This window comes from Stegodyphus dumicola, chromosome 2 (genome assembly GCF_044657685.1).
Source record: "Stegodyphus dumicola isolate Sdum_Otavi_A_Nest chromosome 2, ASM4465768v1".
Classification (NCBI taxonomy): domain Eukaryota; kingdom Metazoa; phylum Arthropoda; class Arachnida; order Araneae; family Eresidae; genus Stegodyphus; species Stegodyphus dumicola.
This window is the reverse complement of record NC_140769.1, coordinates 209,897,206-209,920,907: the sequence shown is the minus strand read 5'-3', so window position 1 is coordinate 209,920,907 and position 23,702 is coordinate 209,897,206. Positions and strand designations below refer to the sequence as shown.

Here is a 23,702-nt window from a genome sequence, read left to right as displayed (position 1 = left end):
CACGTAATCTTTCTATCCTTGATGGTTGATAAATATTTTTTAGCAGGAAAAATTCAATAATGCTTGCAGATCTATAGCATGTTGGGTAGGAGGGAGCTACAACAGTAAAGTTGGCCGTTGAGGCAAATTGATTAACAATGTGACCATTTGAATTATCATTTCTGCAGTTCCGATTTTTGTGGTGTGAGTTAAAGTCTCTACCTATGATAATTTTATTGTTTAGTTTGGATATAGCCATTAAATCGGCGAAAAATCCTTCTGTGGTTTACGGTTGAGTAACTAGATCGAGACGAACGTGATTGGTTGTAGAGTGTGTGGTATGATTATGATAGCTACCGCCTTCATGGCCGAAAGCTGTTGAACTGTGATTACAAAGTGAGAGATGGAGCGCTTAAGGATCCTCGTTAAGCGCTCCATCTCTCACTTATTTCAATTTTTTCCACCAGCATTTTTTGTGATTGGTTGAAATTCTTTCTTGTCTTCAATCCATACTAATTTAAAGGGATGGCTGAGTGAATGAGGGGGTAGAGGACATGATGGAAAAATTAAATTAAGCCTGCTTCAATATTAATTAGTGATCCGATAGGAATAAAAATTTTAATTTTCCCAATTTTTGGTGCTAAGCTAGGCAATTAGGTATATTACAATAATTAGTTAAAGAATAATTAATTAGTTTTTTGGGTCTTTTTTAAACTGGTGTAAAGGCCCTTATTTTCGTGAGCCCGTCGTAATCGCAAAAATCAAAGCTTTGCGAAATACTTTTTTTTTCCCCCAACTTTACTTAAGTACTTTTAAAATTTTTCAACTTTCTGTTCTGTTCATATAAAATTCGTGAAATTTTCAACTCGCGAAATCACCGATATATTCATTTTTGTGAAAATTACGGCCTGCAAAAATAAGGGCCTTTACAGTAATTAAACGTTTATCAAAAACCTTTATTGTATGTCTCTGAGGATGGTTTTAGGCCTTTTCCTGTGTTCTTCGGATTTGATATGATTTAAAATTGGTATTGTGGACTTGTTTGCCCTGGTTATATCATTGTAGAATTTTTGACTGGAGGAACAACTTTTGGTTGTGGTGGTGTAGGTAAATTTTGACTTGAAGTGCTTCGTTGATTTACAGTGTTAACTGCATTCTGGACATAATTAGTATCGTTTTCAGGGTCCAGAGGACGAAATATATTTTTCATGGCAATGAAATTTGATGCATCTCTAAGAATTACAGTTTTTTAAAATCTGTTTTACACGGGAACCGATTGTCCGATTTTGATGCGGTTTCCTGCATTCAATAGCAATTTCATGCTCCACAAATTTTATATCTGCATCTCAAATAGGATGCAAGTTGTAGGAAAATGCTTTTGAAAGCAGCAAGCCGCATCAAAATCACACGACTCGAAAGTTAATGATCCATTTTGATGCGTTTTGCTGCTTTCAACTGCAAATGCATGCCCCATCATTTTGATATAAGTTTTATGTCTGTATCTCAATTAGGGCGTAATTTCGCCGGGTTGTCTGTCTATACCAGGGTTTCTTAAACTGGAGTCGCTGGACTTGCAGCAGGGGGTTGCCTAGAATTTTAGCAGTTTTGATATTTCTTTAATTTATTATAATACTTTTACAATTACCAAATATTTTTACATAATACAATACATCTTAAAATAGATATGGCAATACAGACAAAGAAAAAAAAAATGAATCCGTTTCGACGCCTTCATTTTATAATAGAAACGTTCATTTTTCTTGCTTTGCACGTGACGCTGTCATTTCATCTGTTACTTATTTAAAATGTTCACATTGTTCTATGTCTTAAAATTAGAAATTAAATGTAGTGACCTAAAACTGCAAGTGTACAAAAGAAAAAATTGACAGTTTCACTCACGCATGTGTCGGATTTGCGCAGTACTTATTGGGTTCCACAGAATTTTTGTAAATACAGTCAAAAGTAGTTAATCCGGACTCGTCGGGACTTTGGCGATTCCGGATTATAGATCATCAGTTTAAATCTGGTAAGATGGCATGCAGAAATTATACAGTTAAAAATATGAAACCGTTATTTATGAAATAAAGAACAATTATGATCTAAAGGGTATCAAAATTTACAAAAAAAAGCTTAATATTTATTTGTTTACTTTATTAAACATTTCTTTCAACAAGCACATGCGTAAAGCATACATTAAGCATAGTCGAAATTAGAAAATTGCAACCAGAAAACTATTTGATGTGTACTTGTGATATTTATAATGACAAGGAATTTGATTTAAATCATATCAAAGACGGAATACATCGAGAGGAAATACTACATTTAGTAAGGAATTATAAGCCGAATAAAATAAAAACATTTGCCCTGAAGATAAGGATAGTGCTGACAAATCAACTTCCAGTTCATTGCGCGCTGCGATGTCCCCCCCGCAGAGCAGCATGAAATTGATAAACAGATTTCGGAATGGTTAAGAAACAAAGGATATGCCTTTTTCCATTTTTTGCAGCAATTCCACTTTTTGTTTAATGGACTTCGAAACATACTTTTGCTTTGTAGATCCTGTACATATTAGTAAATATATATCGGAAATTCTGTTTGACATAATCGAAAGTTCAAGCTTACTTTTATAAAATTGCTCTAACAGTCTGCAAAAAATAATAAGCCTGATCCAATTCGAAGATTAAGGAACAACGCAATCTGCAACATTAACTGAATTAGATAATTTTAGCTCAGCTTATACCGTCCGTTATACGTTAAATGCGCATGCGTAAACGTATTATGCGCATGTGCACAGGCAAAGTCACAGCCGTAAAGGTCTTACGAGCACACGTAAACGCGATGCATGCGCAGAAAGTTTGTAGCTTTGAGGTCCGGATTATAGATCATTCCGGATTATGGGTGTCTGAATTAATGACTTTTTGACTGTATTATGGCGTCCTGGGAATCGCAAAAAATTCTCAGTGGTAATAAGGTATTGCAACTGAAAAATATACTATACGTATGTATGCCTTATAGGCTTACCATCCTCGTGGTTAGAATTAGCGTTTGAATTATCCGAGATTTCATGTTGTTTTCTTTTTATATTTAACTTAAAATTATCATTAAAAGCATTAGCAAGGCTATCTAAGGGTTTTTTTTAGCATACTGAGATATTTAAAAACACACTTACCCTTAAGGGGCTCCAGTACTTTCAATGTATCACAGTTTGCTTTTGCCGTAAGAGGTGTATGCTGGTCCATGTCCGATGCGACTCGTACAGCATCCAATTGTTGCTTGAGGAGACGAGTATTCTCAATCTTAGCTTCTAAGGGGATGATTTGAGTATGGAACGAGTTAAGAGAAGATTAAGAGACATATCCTAAAATAATATGTCCAATTGTATCAAAATATTAGCAGTTTACAGCTATAAGGTGAATTATTCAGTATAATGATTTTTTAATGTTGACACTGATGGCAAATTGCTGCTAGAAATTCTGTGGTTTAGAGATATATAATCGTCCAGAATATAATATTTCATCACAATTATTCTTTTTCAAAGTAAAAAAATAAAATTTACAATAAAGCTTAGAACTAACATGAAAACTAATAGATAGTTCTTGTAACTATGCAATACATCTGGATTTATATCATAAAAATATTTTTCAATAAATAATAGATCAATAAATAAGTATCTTAATATTTTATTCATACTTATGAGCCAGATGATGGGTAACAGGTATAAGAACACACCTCTATTTTCCATGCAATGCAGAAAAATACATAGTAGCTTCATCTGCCAAACGGTCTAGTACATTTATGCAGCATTGTTGTCTAACAAGACTCCAGGTAACTCGAGAATCATGGGAATATTCCAAGTAAACACCACTTTCCCATTGAAATTTTTAAATTTCAGTCACTTAAATCTAATATCCATACATAATTTACATAATCTTATCACATAAAAGATTAATCATTATTATAATTAAAAGATTTACTTCAAAAGATATTTTACAAATAGATATTTTAGATAGGAGAAAAACATATTTATTATATATGCCTTGTACAATGACTAGAACTTTAAGCACTTAAGTGTAACTAAGCAGATGGAACAAATAAATATAATACTGGTTTTTGAGTAAATGGAATCTAATTTCAAATTTTTAAACAAAGTAAGGGGGGTATCAAAGTATCAATATACGACAATTCCAATAATGAGTATAAGGATGGTACCTTACTCTAGATATAATATTACATGAATAATTAATTTTTATTAATCATGTATAAATATTCCTTTCTTTAGTTTTGTTAGTCAAAACATACTTTTATTTTTAATTATTAACTGTACAATGTTTGTCATTTCACAGCAAAATGCATTGTGAAGGAAATACATAAAGTCCATGCGGTGACCAGACAAAAGGACGAAAGTGCACACGACAAAAGCCCACAAAAATGACCCCACTGGGATAATTGCCCACGCGACTAATACCCACACCGATGAAAGCGCACATTGATGAAAGCCCACACAGATAAAAGCCCACATAGATAGAAGGGCACGCTGATAAAAGTCCACACTAACAAAAACCCACACCGATATATACGTCATGAATAGAGATAAAATAAAAAATAAATGAATAAGAAATAATTGAACAATAAATTTAAGTAGCGGAACACATTTCATTTTCGTCTCCGGCTGAATTAAATTCGTATATATATATATAGTACAGAGAGTCAATCAAAATAATATAATTAAAAACATATACATGTATGTATCTTTGTTTTTATATTTACGCAAGAAATGGAAGTGCCTTTGTATAAGTGTGACAAAGGGAGGTGAAAGGGAATACTGGCCACACAGCTTATTTTAATTCTACAAAATTATAAGGAGTATAATATGTATGTAAATTTTCATCATATACAGAGAATAATTTATGAATAATTTAACACTACAGAAAATTTTGCATTATATGAATTTAATATGGAGAATTAAAGCCGAACTTTCATTTTAACGAAAAAAAATAAAAGTACAGTATTCTATTATGATTAAGCGCAAACACCGTTTTAATGGTGAATAAAAAGCATGGTTTCAAATAATCCAGTTAAATTTTGACAACTTGGATTTTACATAAATTAATTTCATTCCCACTTGAAATTTAATTTTTTTAATCATAATAATTACTCGTAAAATTTTTCAGGAAGTCATAGTTATTTTGGATTTCCTGAAAATGTGTGCTGGTTTTAAGTGGGCATTCGTCTTGTGGGCTTTTGTCATGTAGTTTTCTAACTGGCCGCTGGCTATTCAGGCAGGAAACCATTGCCTTCCTTTTCTTTTGCCCCCAGCTGTGTGAAAAAGCAGTTAAAGAGAGGAGAGCCTTGCTTAATTGCTTTATTCCCTATGGAACCTGGGGCGCCAAAGAAGGCCTCAGAAGGGAGGGTGTGGCAGGAGAACAATTAAAGAGGATTTTAAATGTTTTTTGTTAGTTACCTACTAGAAAATAACATTATCTGAAATTCCGCTTGTAACTGAAGTTAACCCCTTTCTTACATTTCTTTAGTATAGTTCTTGAATAACCTTTTGTCTAAGGATTTAGTTAGAATTTCAATTATTTTAAAAATTTCAATAATTGGAAAATGAAAGGAATTAAATATTTTTTAACCATTTTTAAAGGGATAATTCACTGTTTTTGCAGTAAAACTGCAGAGTGGAAAAATATGCTAGTTCCTGATTTGATAGTGTCTCTAACAACTTTTTGATGAACTAATTAAACATGCTTGTTATATCAAAGCCATTGTTTAAAAGTAAAACTACTGAACTATTTCTAAAAACATTAAATTATTACATATATTAAAATTTACGTACAAGTAATATTTTTCATTTTAACTTTCATATGGTTGAAAACGCAACCATGTGAAAGTTAAAATGAAAAATATGAAACCGTAATAAAAGTTAAACTATTCGAATAATTTTAATAACACAGGTTTCTGAACTTAGCAACAAGAGGATTTAAGAACCATGAGCCCAGCGTTGTAAGAAAAGTAATCTTGCACATTAAAAATAATTTTTATTTCAATAAAAATATTATATTACTCGATTAACTGTAAACGCTTAAAAAACAGTTCATTTCAATTTACCGTAATTATTTATATACAAAAACTTTGATTGAAGCAAATTTAAACAGCATTTAGAAACTGAAAATTCACTGGAACACTTCTTTTGTGGGTTTTATGCTGTTATTACGTGTTGAATATTATTTCGCCTAGATTAAGAAAAAGAAACTCATAACATGTAAAAATTTATTAGGTAGAAAAACTATCAAATTAAGGTCATTTTCTTCTCCTCGAAGTGCATTGATTTCCTTATACGAATTTCATATTCTGACAGCACAGAAATAGTGGCCACATATCTTGTAGGAGGTATTTCTTAAAAGCCTCATGTGTTGACGATCAAGTAGAAAAAAAATGTTTTGTTATGGAGTTACGTTTTGAATAACTTTTTTCTTCTATTGAATGAGTTCAAAGTTTCTAATATCTTGTTTTCTAGCATGAAATGTTTCACCAGTTTTTAAGGTTCTTTTCTAAGAATAATTCTAATTCATTAAGCAGAAGTTAGTAAGAACAAGTAAGGTGTACTTCAAATTTGATCTCTTAGGTTTATTAGGTCTGGCTACCAAATAACTGTTTTTGAATTCAACATCAAATTTTAAACATATATTTTTTTTTAAATTTGTGTCTTTTATTTTCAAAAAACATGCACGTAATCCGAAGTTTCTGTGACAAAAGTTAGTATAAGAAAAGTGGGACAAATTAAATTATCTGTATATTTAGTCACTATTAAAAACGAATTCTGGCTAGACTATGGGTCCTCAATCAGGAGGAATAGCCCTAAGGGGAATTTCAAAGTTTCAGAGAGTAATTTAGTCCACCTTTTCTTTACGTATTAAGTATTTAGATTTAGTTTATGAATACAAAAAAGAACATTTATTCAAATTTTGGTATTTACCAACATGTTTGATACTTGTTTAATTTACTTAAAAAATAATCCGTATTTAAACAAACACATATCTACTTTTCAAGTTTTGGGAAGGAGAGGTTGAATGATCATTTAGCAATGGTGGAAAGGGTATATGGGGAAAAAGCTGGTGAGAATCACTGGTCTAGACTGAGCCAACTTGATTTAAATATAGAATTTTATACTCTATATAGAATTTTATACGAATCTTTAGTTCTTACTGTAGAGTCATTAGGTTTTATATATATATATATATATAATGTTGTATGATCTTAAATCCATTTAGTGCGAATACAAGTTATTATTACTTGCGCAATTGCTGCAAAGTTAGTTAATAATAATTTATTTCCTAAACAGTATTGATTAATTGATTATATTATCTCCCGAGTTTAATTAAAGTAGAATTATTTTAAAAGTGTGAATCTATACTGTATATAGGTATACAAAGATACACATACATATACATGTATGTGTATCTTTGTTTTTATATTTACGCAAGAAATGGAAGTGCCTTTGTATCAGTGTGACAAAGGGAGGTGAAAGGGAATACTGGCCACACTGCTTATTTTAATTCTAAAAACTGGTAAGTTACTGGTTAATACTGGTAAGTTATATTTTGAAAGATGTTTTGAAGTAATTTGAAAGCAAAATGTTAATAATGTTTTAACGGGGACTGGAGTTAAATCATCACGAAGAATAAAATTTCAATTGTAAAAGGAAAATATAAACATGTAATCATTGTCATTGATCGAAAATTAGTTGACTTTTCAAGGGAATCAAACCAACTCCCGTTCAATGAACAATAATTGATAAAAATACGTAAATACGAAAGTGTTTCGTCTGGTGTCCGCCGACAACATCGCGGAGGAAAACGTCGCGGAGAAAACAACGCAAGGCGAAAACGTCGTGCTACAAAACATCGTGGGAGAACACATCGCAAAGAGAAAAACATCGCAGTTCTAAAACATCGTGGTACAAAATATCGTCGTCGAAAATAAAGCGGTTCAAAAACTTCGCAATTTAAAAACATAGTCGTCGAAAATATCGTGATAAAAAATAAAGTATCTACAAATCATCGCATGACGATAACATCGCAGACATGCTTTTTTCAGACATGCTTTAATAACTGTAAATGGATATTCCCATAATGATTCGTGAGCGCAAGAGGGTAAGAAGGATAATTTTTACTTTCATATTTTTTATTAATACATTTTTGCTGAGAAAATAAAAAGGAAACTTAAGTATAGAAAATTAATGCAACTTATAGCACTTAATAGAATTTTAAATCGACATAGTTAACTAACAAAGACCATAATAAATTATTTTTAATAAAGATTTTACAGGTAATTTTTCATAAAAAGTATAATCTATTAAGTTGCATTTAATTTTCTATGCTTAAGTTTCCTTCTTATTTTTTCAGCAAAAATTTATTAGTTAATAAAAAAATGTGAAAGTAAAAATTATCCTTCCTTACATCACTTGCGCTCACAAATCATTATGGGAATATCCATTTACAGTTATTAAAGCCTGAAAAAAGCATGTCTGCGATGTTATCGTCATGCGATGATTAATAGATACTTTATTTCTTACCACGATATTTTCGACGGCGATATTTTTAAACTGCGAAGTTTTTGAACCGCTTTATTTTCGACGACGATGTTTTGTACCACGATGTTTTAGAACTGCGATGTTTTCTCCCACGATGTTTTCGCCTTGCGTTGTTTTCTCCGCGATGTTTTCGTCCGCGATGTTTTTGCCGCGATGTTTTCGGCTGTAACCGTTTCGTCTTTACTCGAGTTATAAGTTAAAGCCAAACCGGCAATTCTAGTCAGGCCAAATATTTCCGCGAATAGAAGGAATTATGAACCAATGCTGATATTCAAAGAACTTATTCTTATGAAGCATTTTAGTCAATTCAATTTGGAGTAAAAATCAATTACTGTAGAGAAATCCTATTTAACTCGAGTAATCGTCCCCGACACTTTGATGTTTATGCATTTGAGTACTATATTATTTGTAGAAATTAAACATTGGAAATTGTCATTATGAAATCGAATTCAAAGTAAAGTTGAAATAAACATAGAAGATTATAAAAAAAGATAAATAATGCAAAATTTGTAAAAACAAATCAAAGACGATATAAAAATAATATAAAAAATAATATAGAAAATAATATAAATAAGATCAGTGAATGTACATGAAGATATAAAGGCCAGAAAAGGTATTAAGTAACTGTCTATTAGCTCTTGGACAGTGAAAATGCTTTTTTCCTTTCTTAAATTCTTAATCATTGCGACACGACAATTAGCCAGAAATTAATTAATTTCCATTCACTAGTATTTTCAAAAAAATCTTAACAGATGGTGTCTCTCAGATAAGAACTCCACAAAATACATCCCTCAAGAATTCCAAGTCCCACCCACTACCATAAATTGCTTCAAGTTTTACCGACTGATATTATTCAAAGCCCCTACTGCCGTTAAGAATTTTCGGACACCCTACACTTCTGAGTCAGACACGAAGAGAACACTTTGCCAACTCCCCCACTAGAAAGAATGTAAGTTACTTAATACCTTTTCTGGCCTTTATATCTTCCTGTACATTCACTGTTCTTATTATATATTATTTTCTATATTATTTTTTATATTATTTTTATATTGTCTTTGATTTGTTTTTACAAATTTTGCATTATTTATCTTTTTTTATAATCTTCTATGTTTATTTCAACTTTACTTTGAATTCGATTTCATAATGACAATTTCCAATGTTTAATTTCTACAAATAATATGGTACTCAAATGCATAAACATGAAAGTGTCGGGGACGATTACTCGAGTTAAATAGGATTTCTCTACAGTAATTGATTTTTACTCCAAATTGAATTGACTAAAATGCTTCATAAGAATAAGTTCTTTGAATATCAGCATTGGTTCATAATTCCTTCTATTCGCGGAAATATTTGGCCTGACTAGAATTGCCGGTTTGCCTTTAACTTATAACTCGAGTAAAGACGAAACACTTTCGTATTTACGTATTTTTATCAATTATTGTTCATTGAACGGGAGATGGTTTGTTTCCCTTGAAAAGTCAACTAATTTCCGATCAATGACAATGATTACATGTTTTAATTTTTCCTTTTACAATTGAAATTTTATTCTTCATGATGATTTAACTCCAGTCCCCGTTAAAACATTATTAACATTTTGCTTTCAAATTACTTCAAAACATCTTTCAAAATATAACTTACCAGTATGGATGCACGCTTTTAAAATAATTCTACTTTAATTAAACTTAGGAGATAATATAATCAATTAATCAATACTGTTTAGGAAATAAATTATTATATATATATATGCAGGAGAAAGGAAAAATAAGCAATGCCCTCTTCGAGACTCGAGCCTGGATCTTTCGAATACGAGCCAATTGTACTAACCGTTACACCATGAAGGCATTCTAGAAGGAGGGAGAAAATACCTTATATTAATATCAAGTGTCATACATTACAAGCTTAAAAAATTGTATTTGAACTCGAGTGGATAAACTTGAGTATTTTATGAACGATTGGAAATTCGAACAAGATATAGGCAGAGTGTGAGCTAATAGTAGAATTTTAATAAAGGCAATTTTACAGGAAATTAAAGTATTTCAAAATATTTAACCTCATTTTACACTTTTAAAATATATTAAAAGTATTTTAATTGAAATTAATATATTTATATTCAAAATTCTTGGAAAGAAGATTTGGCTTGTCATCCCAATCGTTTTTCTATTTATTATTCTTAATATTATTACGTTAAAAGCCTTTTTGAAAACAGTGATTTTTTAATATGATAGCTTTATAATTCGTGATGACGAAATTTCTTAAAAGGAATTAAAACAAAATGTTGAATTATACTCCATCCGTCCCAAATTAGTTGTTACGTTTAGGTCGAAAATTTTGTCCCAAATTAGTTGCTGCATTTCAAGTCGGTGGAGTTATAAGTAACTTTCTAAGCAGTTTAGTAAATTGACATCCGTAAAATTATATTAACAGTTACAGCAGTTTAAAATCAGATACATCCCATCTACATTAAACATCTAAAAGTTGTTATAAACATAAAAAGCATTTATTATTGGAAACTTTAAATCATATGTTTCAAGTAAACCTTCAGCAAGGGAAAATCTTCAGCAGAGGGAAAATCTTCAGCAGAGGGAAAAGAAAAAAACACAAGTAGTGTCTTTGTGTGTATGTATGTTTTACGAAAACGAGTACAAACGTTTTCGCTGGGTAAACATTGTTTGGTTCTTTCCACAAACAATCCGATACGGGCTAGTGTATCCGATTGTTTCGAGAAGAGCTGTTGAGTTGGCCCTGAAAAGGCAAAGACGTCTGTGTATATTCTTCGGAAAATTGTCGTAGCATTGAAAATTTTTTAAACGTTAGCGATGGAAAAATAGACGGGAAAATCGCATGTGCAAGAATTCTAGCTTCCCTCTTGGATGAAAGTTATAGAACCGCCTCACATACATACTGACGTTTCGAGATGTAGACAGGAGTGCTGTAATGCCACACTTTATATAAACACCGCTTCGCCTCAAGAGACAACGCAATTTGATTAAAAAAAGAGAAGATACGGCCACGTAATATTAAAATCGTAACACTAGCTGAATTGTTCTAACGTAAAAGTGTACGAGAAATCTGGTGAGTAATAAACAAGTAGTAATGTTTTGTAGAGACTACTAGTTTCGTTAACATAATAATAAATCTAGGATGCCTGTTATGAATCGATCACCCTCTCAAGCGCAACCCTGGTTGGCATTGTGCCAAAACACATAGACTCGTCCAAAAGGGGTGGTATTATTTGCTGCGACGTGAAAGGTCTTCTCATCTCCGGAAAAGCTATGCTGGAGGGAAAGAAAGTCCCCATCCTTTCACCCTATTTTGAGAATAATTCGGTCCGAAATGCGCATGCGTGTTTGCGATCATGGTCGCGGATGAGTCGGTCATGCTATATCACAGTTCTTTGTGTTGCCCTCTGCAGCTTAAGCGATGGTGTAAAATTGAAATTACAAACGATAACCGCTTCGCCGACACAGCGTAATGCAAAGTTATGTTCGGGATGGTAACCCAACATAGCGGAGAGGCGTGGCTTATAGGATGATTATGCTTGGTGGAAGTAAACACAGGAATTTAATTGTAGTTTAAATAACAAGCTTGAAAGATAGTACGAGACAACTGACGAATGTTCGAATTCCGATAATGAAAGTAAACATGCTTTAATTCTGAGTTTTATAAGTAGTGCGAAAAATTGAGAACTAAATGCGAGATAAATGTGATAGATGAAAACTACCAGTTTAAAAGGCAGGTGGTTGATATTTGGAAACCCGTCAGGATACATAATCTAGAGTAGACACTCCCATATGATAGTCAAACATTAAGGCATTAAGCTATACATTGAGGCAAAATTTTAATTATTAATTACAAGTGAAAATTAAGTATTTGTAATAAAATATCAAACGAGAGCATGTTAATGTAAATCCGGGCATAGAATCATAGGTTTAATAATTGAGAATTTCTTTTAAAGGAATGCCATTGATGTAGAGTTGGCTTCGATCGCATCGATTCGATTTATTGCATCATCACGTAGTTTTGATAAACGTTAAGTTGGAGTAGAAGAATTAAACCACCGTGAAATTAAAAAGAACAGTAACTGATTTTCTGTTTGTGAAATCCGATAGGAAAGAATGCAAATAAATGTTAATCTTCAGTGAAGTGTAGGCGTCAGACAAGTGTTTTAGCCTTTTACATAATAAAAACGTTCCAATAAAACCGTTGAAAAAAGAACGCAGAAAATTAAAAACTTGCATTGTCGACTGGTAAATAAAGTTATTCATTCATGATACTGCTTAATATGAGAAATGAACACAAGTTTAAACTGACATGCAAACATTTTAACAATATCTGCTTCACAGCCTAAGCGATAAAATGAATTTAATAACTATTAATCACCCCCTGTGACAGCATATAATTGAAAAATCTCCTCTCTCCACAAACACTTTCATGCGTATGAGTTTTCCTATATTTTAGAAATTAATTTTATCAGATTAGCGGGAAAAGGTTTATTAGTGGTTTGTGACTCAGGACAGTTTAAAGGATTACTTGTATTCTTACACTGTTTAAAACATTCTGCTTTGTACATAGTCCTGCACTTTACAAATTCTACTCTGTACAAATTGGATATATTACACACAATATTTGCCTTTGTTAATAAAATAATTTTATCTTTTCAAATATGTAGTAGTGCACAATATGGGACATCAAACTGAATTCTGACCATCATTAGTGCACACCTGCTTCCTGTTCAAAGTATATGAAATGCAGATATGAAATGTTCTCAGTGATAAATAAACTCACAATTAGGGTTAATTCCCTAGAGAACTCGAGCTTAAATAAGCCTGAAAATTAACCCTCGGGCCGACGCTATCGAACACTTTAGCCACGTTTATCATGACTAAGACAACACATTGTTTATTATTAAAGGCACCTCTAATAAGTTCTGTCAGACGCACCAACTGCTTCGTCACAGAGATTTTTTCTAAAGCCAAATTGCTGTGCGGGAAATCTGTCAAAAAAGGATGTATTCTGGCATGGATAACCTTTTCAAAATTTTGCTCGCATCGAAAAGAGGGCTGATAGTACTCAGTTTTTGTGAGGTCTTTGTGAGTGTTAGGCATCTTTTAACAGATTACGCAACGAGTGATGGTGTAGCACCGGGGTGCCTGGGTCTTAGACCCTATCCACAAATGAAAATATGCCACTTCGGGTACAATACAAAGTTACAACTTATAGTATTATATAAATATGCCCAGGATATCTTAAGGGTTTTTTTTCAAATAATTATTTATAATGGCCTTAATAAATGACTTGATGAATATTTGTAAGATGAATATTTGTAACACGCATACATGATTCGGTGATGAAAATGCTGTCCAGAAAAGCTGCAAACTCCGTCGAGCCATTGGGAACAATAATAAATGAACACATGAAAATTGTCAAGCAAACATTTGGTAAATACAAGACCCAGTCAGCATTATTAAAAATGTGATCATAATCATAGAATAAATTAAGTAAGGAGCTCAAGTTAAAAGTAAACAGTTACATACAATACAAAATCATACTATATATAAGGTAGCCATGGTGCAGTTAAGCTTAATCAAGAGTGTAACTAAGAACGGCCATAGGCCTTTTGATATTACATTGATCATTTGCGTCGTAATCATAAATTTTAATTGCAGTGTTGTTAATAAACTCTATGTCTTTATAGAATTTCTTAGCAAGGCGATAGTAAAAGGTTAAAATGTGGTCAATTTTCAGTTCAGCATGCAAATCTGTAAATCCGAAGCTACCATAAAACATTACTAATTTGTCTCAAAACCCCGTTTTGTGCAGTTTTCAATTTCTTCCTTAAGGATCAACTAGAATAAGCCCAAACAGAGCAAGCATAAGGCAATATTGGACGTAGAAGGGACTTGTTAAATGAGTAACTTGTTGTCTATAGAAAGAATGCTATTTCACGCTGTTAACCCGCGAAGACGCGCGCTGCTTTTAGCTACGCGAGGACGCGCGTCGGGCTCCGTAGGTCCGAAACGTTATTTCTTAACGAAATAAAAATAAAATTGTTTGTGTAATCGAAGAAAAAAATTAAATAATAAAAAGTATATAAAATATAAAAATATACTTTGAATTTAATAATTCTAAAAAAATTGTATTTTAATACACTTTTAAGATTGAAATTATTTATCATTAACAGAAAAAATCAGACTGATTTCTTTTTGTGAGCAAACGAAATTTAATACTAATTTATGTAATATTAAATTTTTACAGAAATATTTTCAAAAAAAAACTTACATTTCACATTTTTTTTGCAAAAAATCGCGCTGTGTTTACCGCAAACATTTTTCTCTCACTTAGCGCAGCAAATTTGTGGTTTTCGGTCCTTTACGCTATTACATATATGGCATCTTTCCCTAGAACACTCCTGTTTTTTTGGCGAGTGTCCTTCCCAATTTTCCCTATATCTGCAATTTCATTTTTCACTCAATTCGCGTGGAAATTTTGCTGCGAGCTTCTTTCTTGAATGTGATCCTTGAAAAGTTCTAATGCAAATTCTTTGATAAATAAACTTCGTTTTCTATATTGCACTACTGGCGTCCTCGAAGATAACAATAATATTCTAGTATTCATAGCTGCAATGTTGAACATACTAAAGAATACTGCCATTGGTCATCTGTTGCTAATTCTAGCAGTACTATAAATGGTTACTACATCTATAGCACCCTTTGTTAAATCATTAAAAGTCATAATTTCTGTTTTTTTTATTTGCTTCTCCAGTCGAAACATCGATGGCTCTGTCATTATGCATGGTGGACAATAGAACAACGCATTTATTTTTGTTTGGTGTGTAGGAAACTAATGTCATATTTCTTTGAAATCCAAATAATGATGATCAAACTTCTCTTTTTCTGCCACAAGTAAAATATATTGGCAGTTCTTTTTTATTTTTTCTGATAGTTCCCACGAGCGTAATTTTCTTTTCAAGGTGATTCTTTACCAAGGTATAACTGGTAAACCAGTTGTACACGGTAAGGTTGCGCCCTGGATTCCAAATAGGCTCTCTAAACCTCTTGACTACTTTATCAAGACCATTTTCTGAGCTGCACGACCGTTTGGGTTGTGTTCCTGCATGAATTTCAAGATTTGAAGTACAAAATGTCCTTGCATCAAAAACAGCAAAAACTTTAATTCCATATTTTGCAGGTTTACTTGGAATGTATTGAAGAAAGGAGCATCTTCTTATAAAAGGTTCTAATTTTTCGTCAGTTGTGATGTATTCGCCAGCATTTTTAACGAACTTTTCAAAATCATTTCTTACCGGAGCCAGTTTATCCATTTCTCTTCTAGAAGGACGATCTCTTAGGTCATCAAATCCCAAACATCTCATTAGGATTAAAAAACGTTTATGAGACACTGTTCGATGAAAAATGTCAAGACCTGTCCCGTCAGTCGCCCAAACTTCGCAACATTTACGTGAGAAGCCTTCTATTTTAAAACAAAATTCTCCAAAACAAAGAAGACAGATAAATGATCTGATTTCTGTAATATTCTTGTGTCGAGCAGCTCTCTACCTTTCAAATTTGATGGCTATCTTTGACAAGATATCAATTCACGGAAACAGAAATGCTGAATTCATTACTAGATTCATCGCTTGAATCTAATGTCTCTTCAGAATTCGATTGGTGATCACTAAACTGTTCTTCATCAATTATTTCTTCGTCTTCTTCATTAACTGAATCTTCATCAGTCAACATTTCGGCTAATAGTTTCTGTAATCTTTTCATTTCATCGTCATAAATCAAATAGCGTGACATTTTTGCAACTGCCTGACATCTTTCACATTTTTAAATGACAATGCTAGCGAGGGTCTCGGGCCTGGGAAGCCCGGCTACTCAGTTTCTGAGAAAAGATGGAGGGATAAATTCCGGAAATGATTGTGAATGACATGTACCTGACCTTAAACTCAGCTACTAAGAAGTTCGATAAATTTCACCAAAGGGTGAAATTTTTGTATTATGTTTTTGTAACGACCGGGCCTGGTCGGACTTGCCTGTACCAGGGAATTGACACTCCGTAGAAATGTAGGTTTTTATTGAACTTCTCCTTTTTTGTTAACAGGATTGCCTGAGTCTTTTCCACATTAACCTTAATTTTCCATCTGATGAGTCAAGTCTCTAATGCATGTATGTGGTTTTGTAGCTGTTGTATAGCCGGCCTTGTGTAAGGATCGCAGTGTCATCAGCATACATTGCGAGTTTTGTGTTGTTCAGAGTGGGTATGTCATTCACGTATATATTAAAAAGTATAGGTCCGCGAAGACTTCCCTGGGGGACGCCTGCAAGGAAAAGTTTAGGTGTAGAGAGAATTCCTGTGACACGAAAGACAAAGTGTCTACCTGTCATGCAGGATTTAATTATGTGTTTAATGTACTCTTGGAGCCCCGAAATGTGTAAATTGTAAATAAGAGCACCCAGCCAAACACGATCGAAAGTCTTAGCTTTGTCGAGAAAAAAGCCTCTTGTGACGTTATTACGTTGCAAGCCTTTACTGATTAATTCTAAATCTCTATACAGCTCTACACAGTAAAAGAGTCACAGAAAAACGGCTCAGAGTAAGTTTGTAATCACGTAAGTCAGGCACAGTCTTCTCATTTTCACTTCGATTAAGGATTCTGTACATACTAGCATAAGAAATATATTAGTTCATGCAGTTTTATACGTCGATATTTATAGATAATTGTTTTGGCTATGTTTATTATAATCTTGTTCACCGTAACGGCTGGAGTGCCTAAACCATCATGCTGTGTAAACAAAACTGAAATCTTCATCTCTGAATACTGTTCCACTAGTGTTTAAACCACTGAAATGGTGATTATGGTAGAACATCTTTGGTAAAAATTTACTCTACGGTAACCCTTGGCAAATCGTTTCTTATTTTATATCAAGATCGTCACCTGGAAGAATCGGCACAAATTTCAAGATGGCCAAAATAAGAAGTCAAAGACATACACAAACTTGGTGTCCATGTACACATCGACCTATTTTAACTTAAAAAAAAAAAAACAGAAAACTGCACAAACTAGGTATTGTGCACTGCCTTAACTTTGCACATGTACACATTGATCTATTTTCACTTTAAGAAAACCAGAAAGTTAAAAATATCATGTTTACAAGAAAATATTCGCCACTGTCTTAACACACAGAGACAACCAAAAATACAAAAACAGAGAGGAATAAGTTACCAAAAATACATATTTTCTAACATAAAAATATTAAACAACAAAAAGAAAAATTAACACACAGAGACGAATAAATAAATGAAGCGTCATTTTTTTAACATACCTTTTTTTTCACATGCATACGTTTAGGCTTTCCACCACCATTTCCTCCATCCTCCAGATAAGCAATTCAATTAAATTCATCGTCTGTTATTCACCTCAGACATACTCAAACGATGGTACCCACACCAAAATAATAGCAAGTTCAAAATACAAGACCATACCACTTACGTGCAACCAAACATAGCAATTAAAAAGAATGGTAAGAACCAAAAACACGGGTCCGTACAAAAGGGTTACTATTACAAAATGTAGCCCAAAACTAAATTTATCACAACACGTTGGCAATATTTCCAGAAATAACCCCTTTATATTGACAAAAACTTATTTTTTTCAAAGGCTATTTTCGCCAACATTATCAACATTACAATAACGGAAAAACTTATTTGTCGCAATGGGCTTCCAGATTTCACGAACAACCAATACCACTTGGCGATTTTTTCAGACAAAAAACAAGGTGTACCATACAGTAAAGATTAGCCGCATCTTGATTTACTACTGCTACAACATAAAATATACGTCTTTCGTAGATTTCTGCAGTTAAACTCAAAAGTTTAAAATTGCATTTTGCTTATCATGACCAGATTTTATTTTCTGCACGTAGTTAACAATTACTTATGTGTTGTCAGATAAATGTTACCAGATACAGTTAATTATTTTTTACTATCTCATGAGACAAGTTTTTTTGCTCCTGCAAGACAGCTTTACTTTGTGTTGCAAAATAAATTCCTTCTCACTCTTTTTAGACTTGCCTACACATTAAATTTTATGATTAGGTAAGATGTGATTATCATAATTTTGTTTCTCTCCTTATTTTGGCAACTTTATATGTTGATTCGTTATTTAGGTTACCTACCAGTGGCTGACTGATACAACTGCTCATATGGTTCAGCTGGTAGGTTGAGTTTAATTTCTGACATAAAAAATTTAAAAGGCATACCCCATGTTTATTTTACTATAATCGAATAGTCAAATTGAAGAAATAAATGAGCCTAAATAGATTGTAATATCAATGAACATTTTTAATGACAGAGATTAACTTAAACATAGTTGCATACAGCAGAGAAAAAAGGGCGAAGAAGTAAGAATGGTATACATATACATACATACGTAATAAACAGTTACGTCATCATACACCGCGCGGATAAACGCGAACGGCGCATGCGTCAGGAGAAGCTCTCTTAAGCTAAACGTCGTATTATAATTTATGATACAACACAAATAATGGCTACTCTGTTTATAGGTACTATATGTTAAAATATTTTAAAAGCTTCCTTTAATTTGCATTCTAATAGTGATTTGTTTAAATTTAATTATGAATTATATTCACATGTAGTAATTGCATTTTATTTATTTTTGGCAATGGCTAAGCTCCAGTTTAACTCCAGTATTTAGAGTTTTTATATACAGATGAATACATATTCCTCTTTTACATGGATATAAGATTATTTTTCAGGAATTTAAGGAAAATGTGATAAATTGGATTTATAAAAACTATTTTGAATTTTGAAAAGTGTTTTTCCTCTGTTAACCATAATATAGTGCCATAAATTTCTGAATGTGTTTAGTTTTCATCCAAATAAATAGGTTTACAAAAATTTGTCATATTAATAGTTATTGCAGGATTTAGCATTATTATAAATATTTATTATAACAGATTTAGCTGAACTACATGTTTAGTCTCTCTGCAGATGAAGTCAAAAGTAAGTGGTTAGATATTTTTCTGTATTCCCCATTACGTAAATTTATCTGGTAAATTACCATTACTTATATACTAAAGGTGAAAGAATAAGCTTTCCTTGAAAATACAAAAATTTTTAGACATTTAAAAAAATTGGTATACTTAAAAAAAATCTCAAGCTGCCACATATGCGAAACTGAAAATGTTATATATAAAATATTTCAGAAATATAAATATTTTCACTGTTTGTTAACTATAATTCACTGAATTTGTTATATATAATCACAGATTAAGGTAGCAGTGCTTTTTCTCACTGCGATTTCTCATGTATTTTGATTCATAAATACATAAATATGTTGTATAAATATTTTCAACATTTCTGATTTTTCGATAGTAACCATAGGAGAAGGATTTGAGACTATCTGTGTAAAGTAATTAGGTTTTAGATCATCACTACACCTTCATATACTTTCACTGGAAGTTTTCTCTGTATATATACTGGGATGTGACACTAAGTAGTTGACAGTATGTATTTAAGAGGTCAAAGGTATATTGTAATTAGTATTTAAAATCCTGATAACATCCCATACACTGTCGGTGGAACCTAGATAGGATGTCCAAAGGATATACTGGGATGTGACATTAAGCACTCGGGAAGATGAGTTTAGGAGGAAATTGGGATATTGTGGGATGTCCTGAGGATGTAGTAAGTAGGACTTTAAATCCTACCAACATCCCATACGCTGTTGATGGGACATAGATAGGATGATTTTTGGATAAAATGGGTTGTGTTTAGGAGGTGAGTGGGATGTCCTGAGGATGTAATAAGTAAGAGTTCATATCCTAATAACATGCCGTACGCTGTCGATGGGACTTAGTTAGGATGTCCTGAGGATATACTGGGATGTGACACTAAGAACTCTGGAGGAGGTGTTTAGGAGGTTCGAGAGATATTCCGCGATGTCCTGAGGATGTGCGCATACCCCGCGAGCAACATCTTCGGGATATCCCAGGCATGTTTTTGTGCTATGTGGGTTATTTGTTTTTTCATCAAACTTGTTTTCTGATTCCAGTTACATAGCTTTTAAGGCCAGAAATTCGTCAACAAGTTAAAGTAAATTTGAATGATAGACGTTAGATGCAGTTTTCACAAATAGTTTAGCTTTCTAACAAGGTTTACTCATCTCAAGCGAACATAGTTTGCAGATTAGGTTACCGTGCTGTTTGAGCTGTGACAGATTAACAAATAGAATATGGTCTTTGTGCTGAAAATACAGCAAAGTCTAATAGATCGATACCATGAACTATTAGACCAAAACTCTGTTAAAAATTAATGTTTCATTCTGCTCAAAAACACTAATCTTAAAAGCTATTGGTCTGAACCTAGAGGCCATCCAAGTAATCTTAGAGAGCCAGCAAATGCATTTTTCTTCAGTTATTTAGCATTATTATGATACTATTTATCATGTCAAGGATTTGTAAGAACAAAATCGTGAAAATCCTGAGGATTTTCATGATTTTGAATTCAAATTTATATTATTTCGATTCTCACCAAAACCGGAACTGAAAATTGTGATATTAAACAAATTCAGAAATTTGAAGTTATTCATTTGATTATTTATGACTTGGCATTAAAATCGTTATAGACTATTTGGTTTTCATAATTATTTTTTACTTTCACTGCTGCTTGTATACTCATGTTTAAAGAATCAGGGAACTTCCCGAATTAATACAATATACACATTGACTACAGACACCTTGATATATAAAAAACTAAATTTAAGGAAAAAATATCTAGTAACAAAGTGCAGATCAGTGTTTTCACACACGCGTTTTGATACCCGATTGAGACACTTAAACTATACCTGGCTAGTAGAGAAAAATAATATAAAACTGTTAAAATTAAGACTTGGATGTTGAATAAATCTCACAAATACTTCGTTTCTGTTTTTGAACAAATGCATGGTATTCTCGTTCATTACTGTCGAGGAATATTATCATTTGTCTCCGACAGCTCTTAAAAAAATCTGTCATAACACTTTACTAAAACAAATGCATGCAACTTATACGGATTCGAGTATTAAATATTTAGGAAAATTAGTTCTTCAAATTTCACATCTCTTTATGCAATACATGTGACATGGAAACAGGTTTCGATACGATATTGCTATGGATTTTTAAAAGTTTATTTCAAATTTGAAATTATTATGAGAAAAGTTATTACCAATTTCTTACTCAGTGGTTTTTTCGTACATTCTTGAGGTACATACATTATTAAAATTGCGAACTACAACACAATATTTAAGAAGAACTAACACGGCATTTTATGACGCCGCTAAGGAGTGCCAACATACGGACATTTTCAACCTATTTCACTATGAAATTTTACACGAGGACAGGCACCTCCGTCCATATGCCGCTTTTCTACTCAGTGGAAACCAGGATTTTCCAACATAATTTGTGTTTTTAAGTATGTAGTACTCTGAAAAACTTATTTGACTTGTAAATAATGATGTTTAGAAATCTTAGCCGGATGATCATGTGACACACACAGCCATGCCCACAAGATATTACTTATATTTTTCCTGTATATACTATTTTACTTTTTGGAATCGTATTTTATTTTCTGCATTTATGACTGCAACACACACCTTTTATGAACTGATTTAGTACTATTTTATGTATAACTATTGTAAAACTTCAGATTTACAGCGCTACGATGCCTGGATACCTCATCGCCAACCAGATGTCTTATCGCTCATCACGTGACATTGGTCACACCCCCTGCATCTGCTATCCTGTCTCCACGAGAACTACGTTCGGCATTTCCTTACCTGCAGCGCTCCTAGAAGCACCAAAGTTCGATAGCCGGAACACAACCTGCGATTTCGCAGGTTAATCGCGGCAAATAAAGCGAGTTGGAGTTGGAGACTGCAACACATAACAATAAATAAACATTTTGTTTTAAATGAAACTGCTTTGTCTTTTTAAGGCAGAGCGGTGGCTTATGAATAAATTCTATTTTTGTATTAATTTGTATGCTAGGTTCTGTCCCTAAATTATTTCTACAGTTTTATGCCCATCACAAAAGATAATAAAAATGTAAAGCTTATGTTTGATTTGCAGAGTGTTGAAGATTTTAATATTTTTTGATTAAAAATTGATTTATGCCTTCAAAAGCTGAATTATGTTTAGTTGAGGACCGCTTTTTATGTAGCCCTTTAAGACGGTCAGAGCATACGCTTGGTTTCAAGATTTCTTTCACGTGCGCGTTCGAAGTTTCATGCCGCATTTCGCTATATAGCTCCCCACCGTTCCCTGGGTATTTATGCCTGTTGCGATCCTTGCTGTTTTGTATTTTTTGAGTGATCGTTTTGCTGTGTTTAATTGCTGCGATATTTTTGGATTACTATGAATATTATTTCGGCCATAGATATTGAATTTTCCCGCTGGGACATTCTTCGAATTTTACGAGCTAAAATGGCACCAGACCTAGTTCGTAAGCCGATACCTCGTGCTCTTCGTATAAAGATACTATGTCCCTGGATGTGTAATCTTCTACTAATTTTTTTCGTGTGACACTTCAGACATTTTGGCTATTTCCGAATAATAAGATGTTCGACCATAATTATTTGGATAAATTATTATCTCTGGATGTTTCAAAATGTGATACTTCGCGCTGTGCACGTGTTGACTTGCTCATCGAAAATTTGAAACGTATCGGTATTGAAGCATACGCTTTCGCTCTTAAGGATAATATCGGTTCTCTGTTGCATTACTATAATTTACCTCAATCCAATGACCTTCAGGCGTGTGAGCAACAATTTCGTTGTGATAATTTCAAGAAAATTAACAAATGTGAAGACTGTTCTACTTCGATAATGGGTAAATTCGATTTCTTTTGCCAAGCAGAGAACGCGTATCATCAACGGGCAGTATCAAAGGAGTTCCTTGCAGTATGACCCTCGACATAACAGCCAATTTCACCATCACAGGGAAAAATTTAACTCAAAAATTTAGAGATAACCTCATTTAGACGCCATCCTGTGTTACACTTCAGATTCTGTATGGTGACAAAATATCATCTCTGAAAGATGCTAACTTTTTGCAAGGCTCCTCCCTAACTG

At 32.8% G+C, this 23,702-nt stretch overlaps 1 protein-coding gene across 3 annotated transcripts in view; it reads left to right on the top strand.

The window, feature by feature from the left end:
• The window catches only part of LOC146998813 (uncharacterized), a 940,238-nt gene extending 917,544 nt beyond the window's left edge, over positions 1 to 22,694 (top strand). For 2 of the 3 annotated variants that reach the window (XM_085811704.1, XM_085811702.1), the window contains one exon: positions 22,280 to 22,694. In XM_085811704.1, the coding sequence (XP_085667830.1) occupies positions 22,280 to 22,424 (145 nt within the window). In that variant the 3' untranslated portion in view covers positions 22,425 to 22,694. The remainder of the gene's footprint in view (positions 1 to 22,279) is intronic. The other variant, XR_015039732.1, reaches the window with a different exon arrangement.
• The last annotated feature ends 1,008 nt before the right edge of the window (positions 22,695 to 23,702 follow it).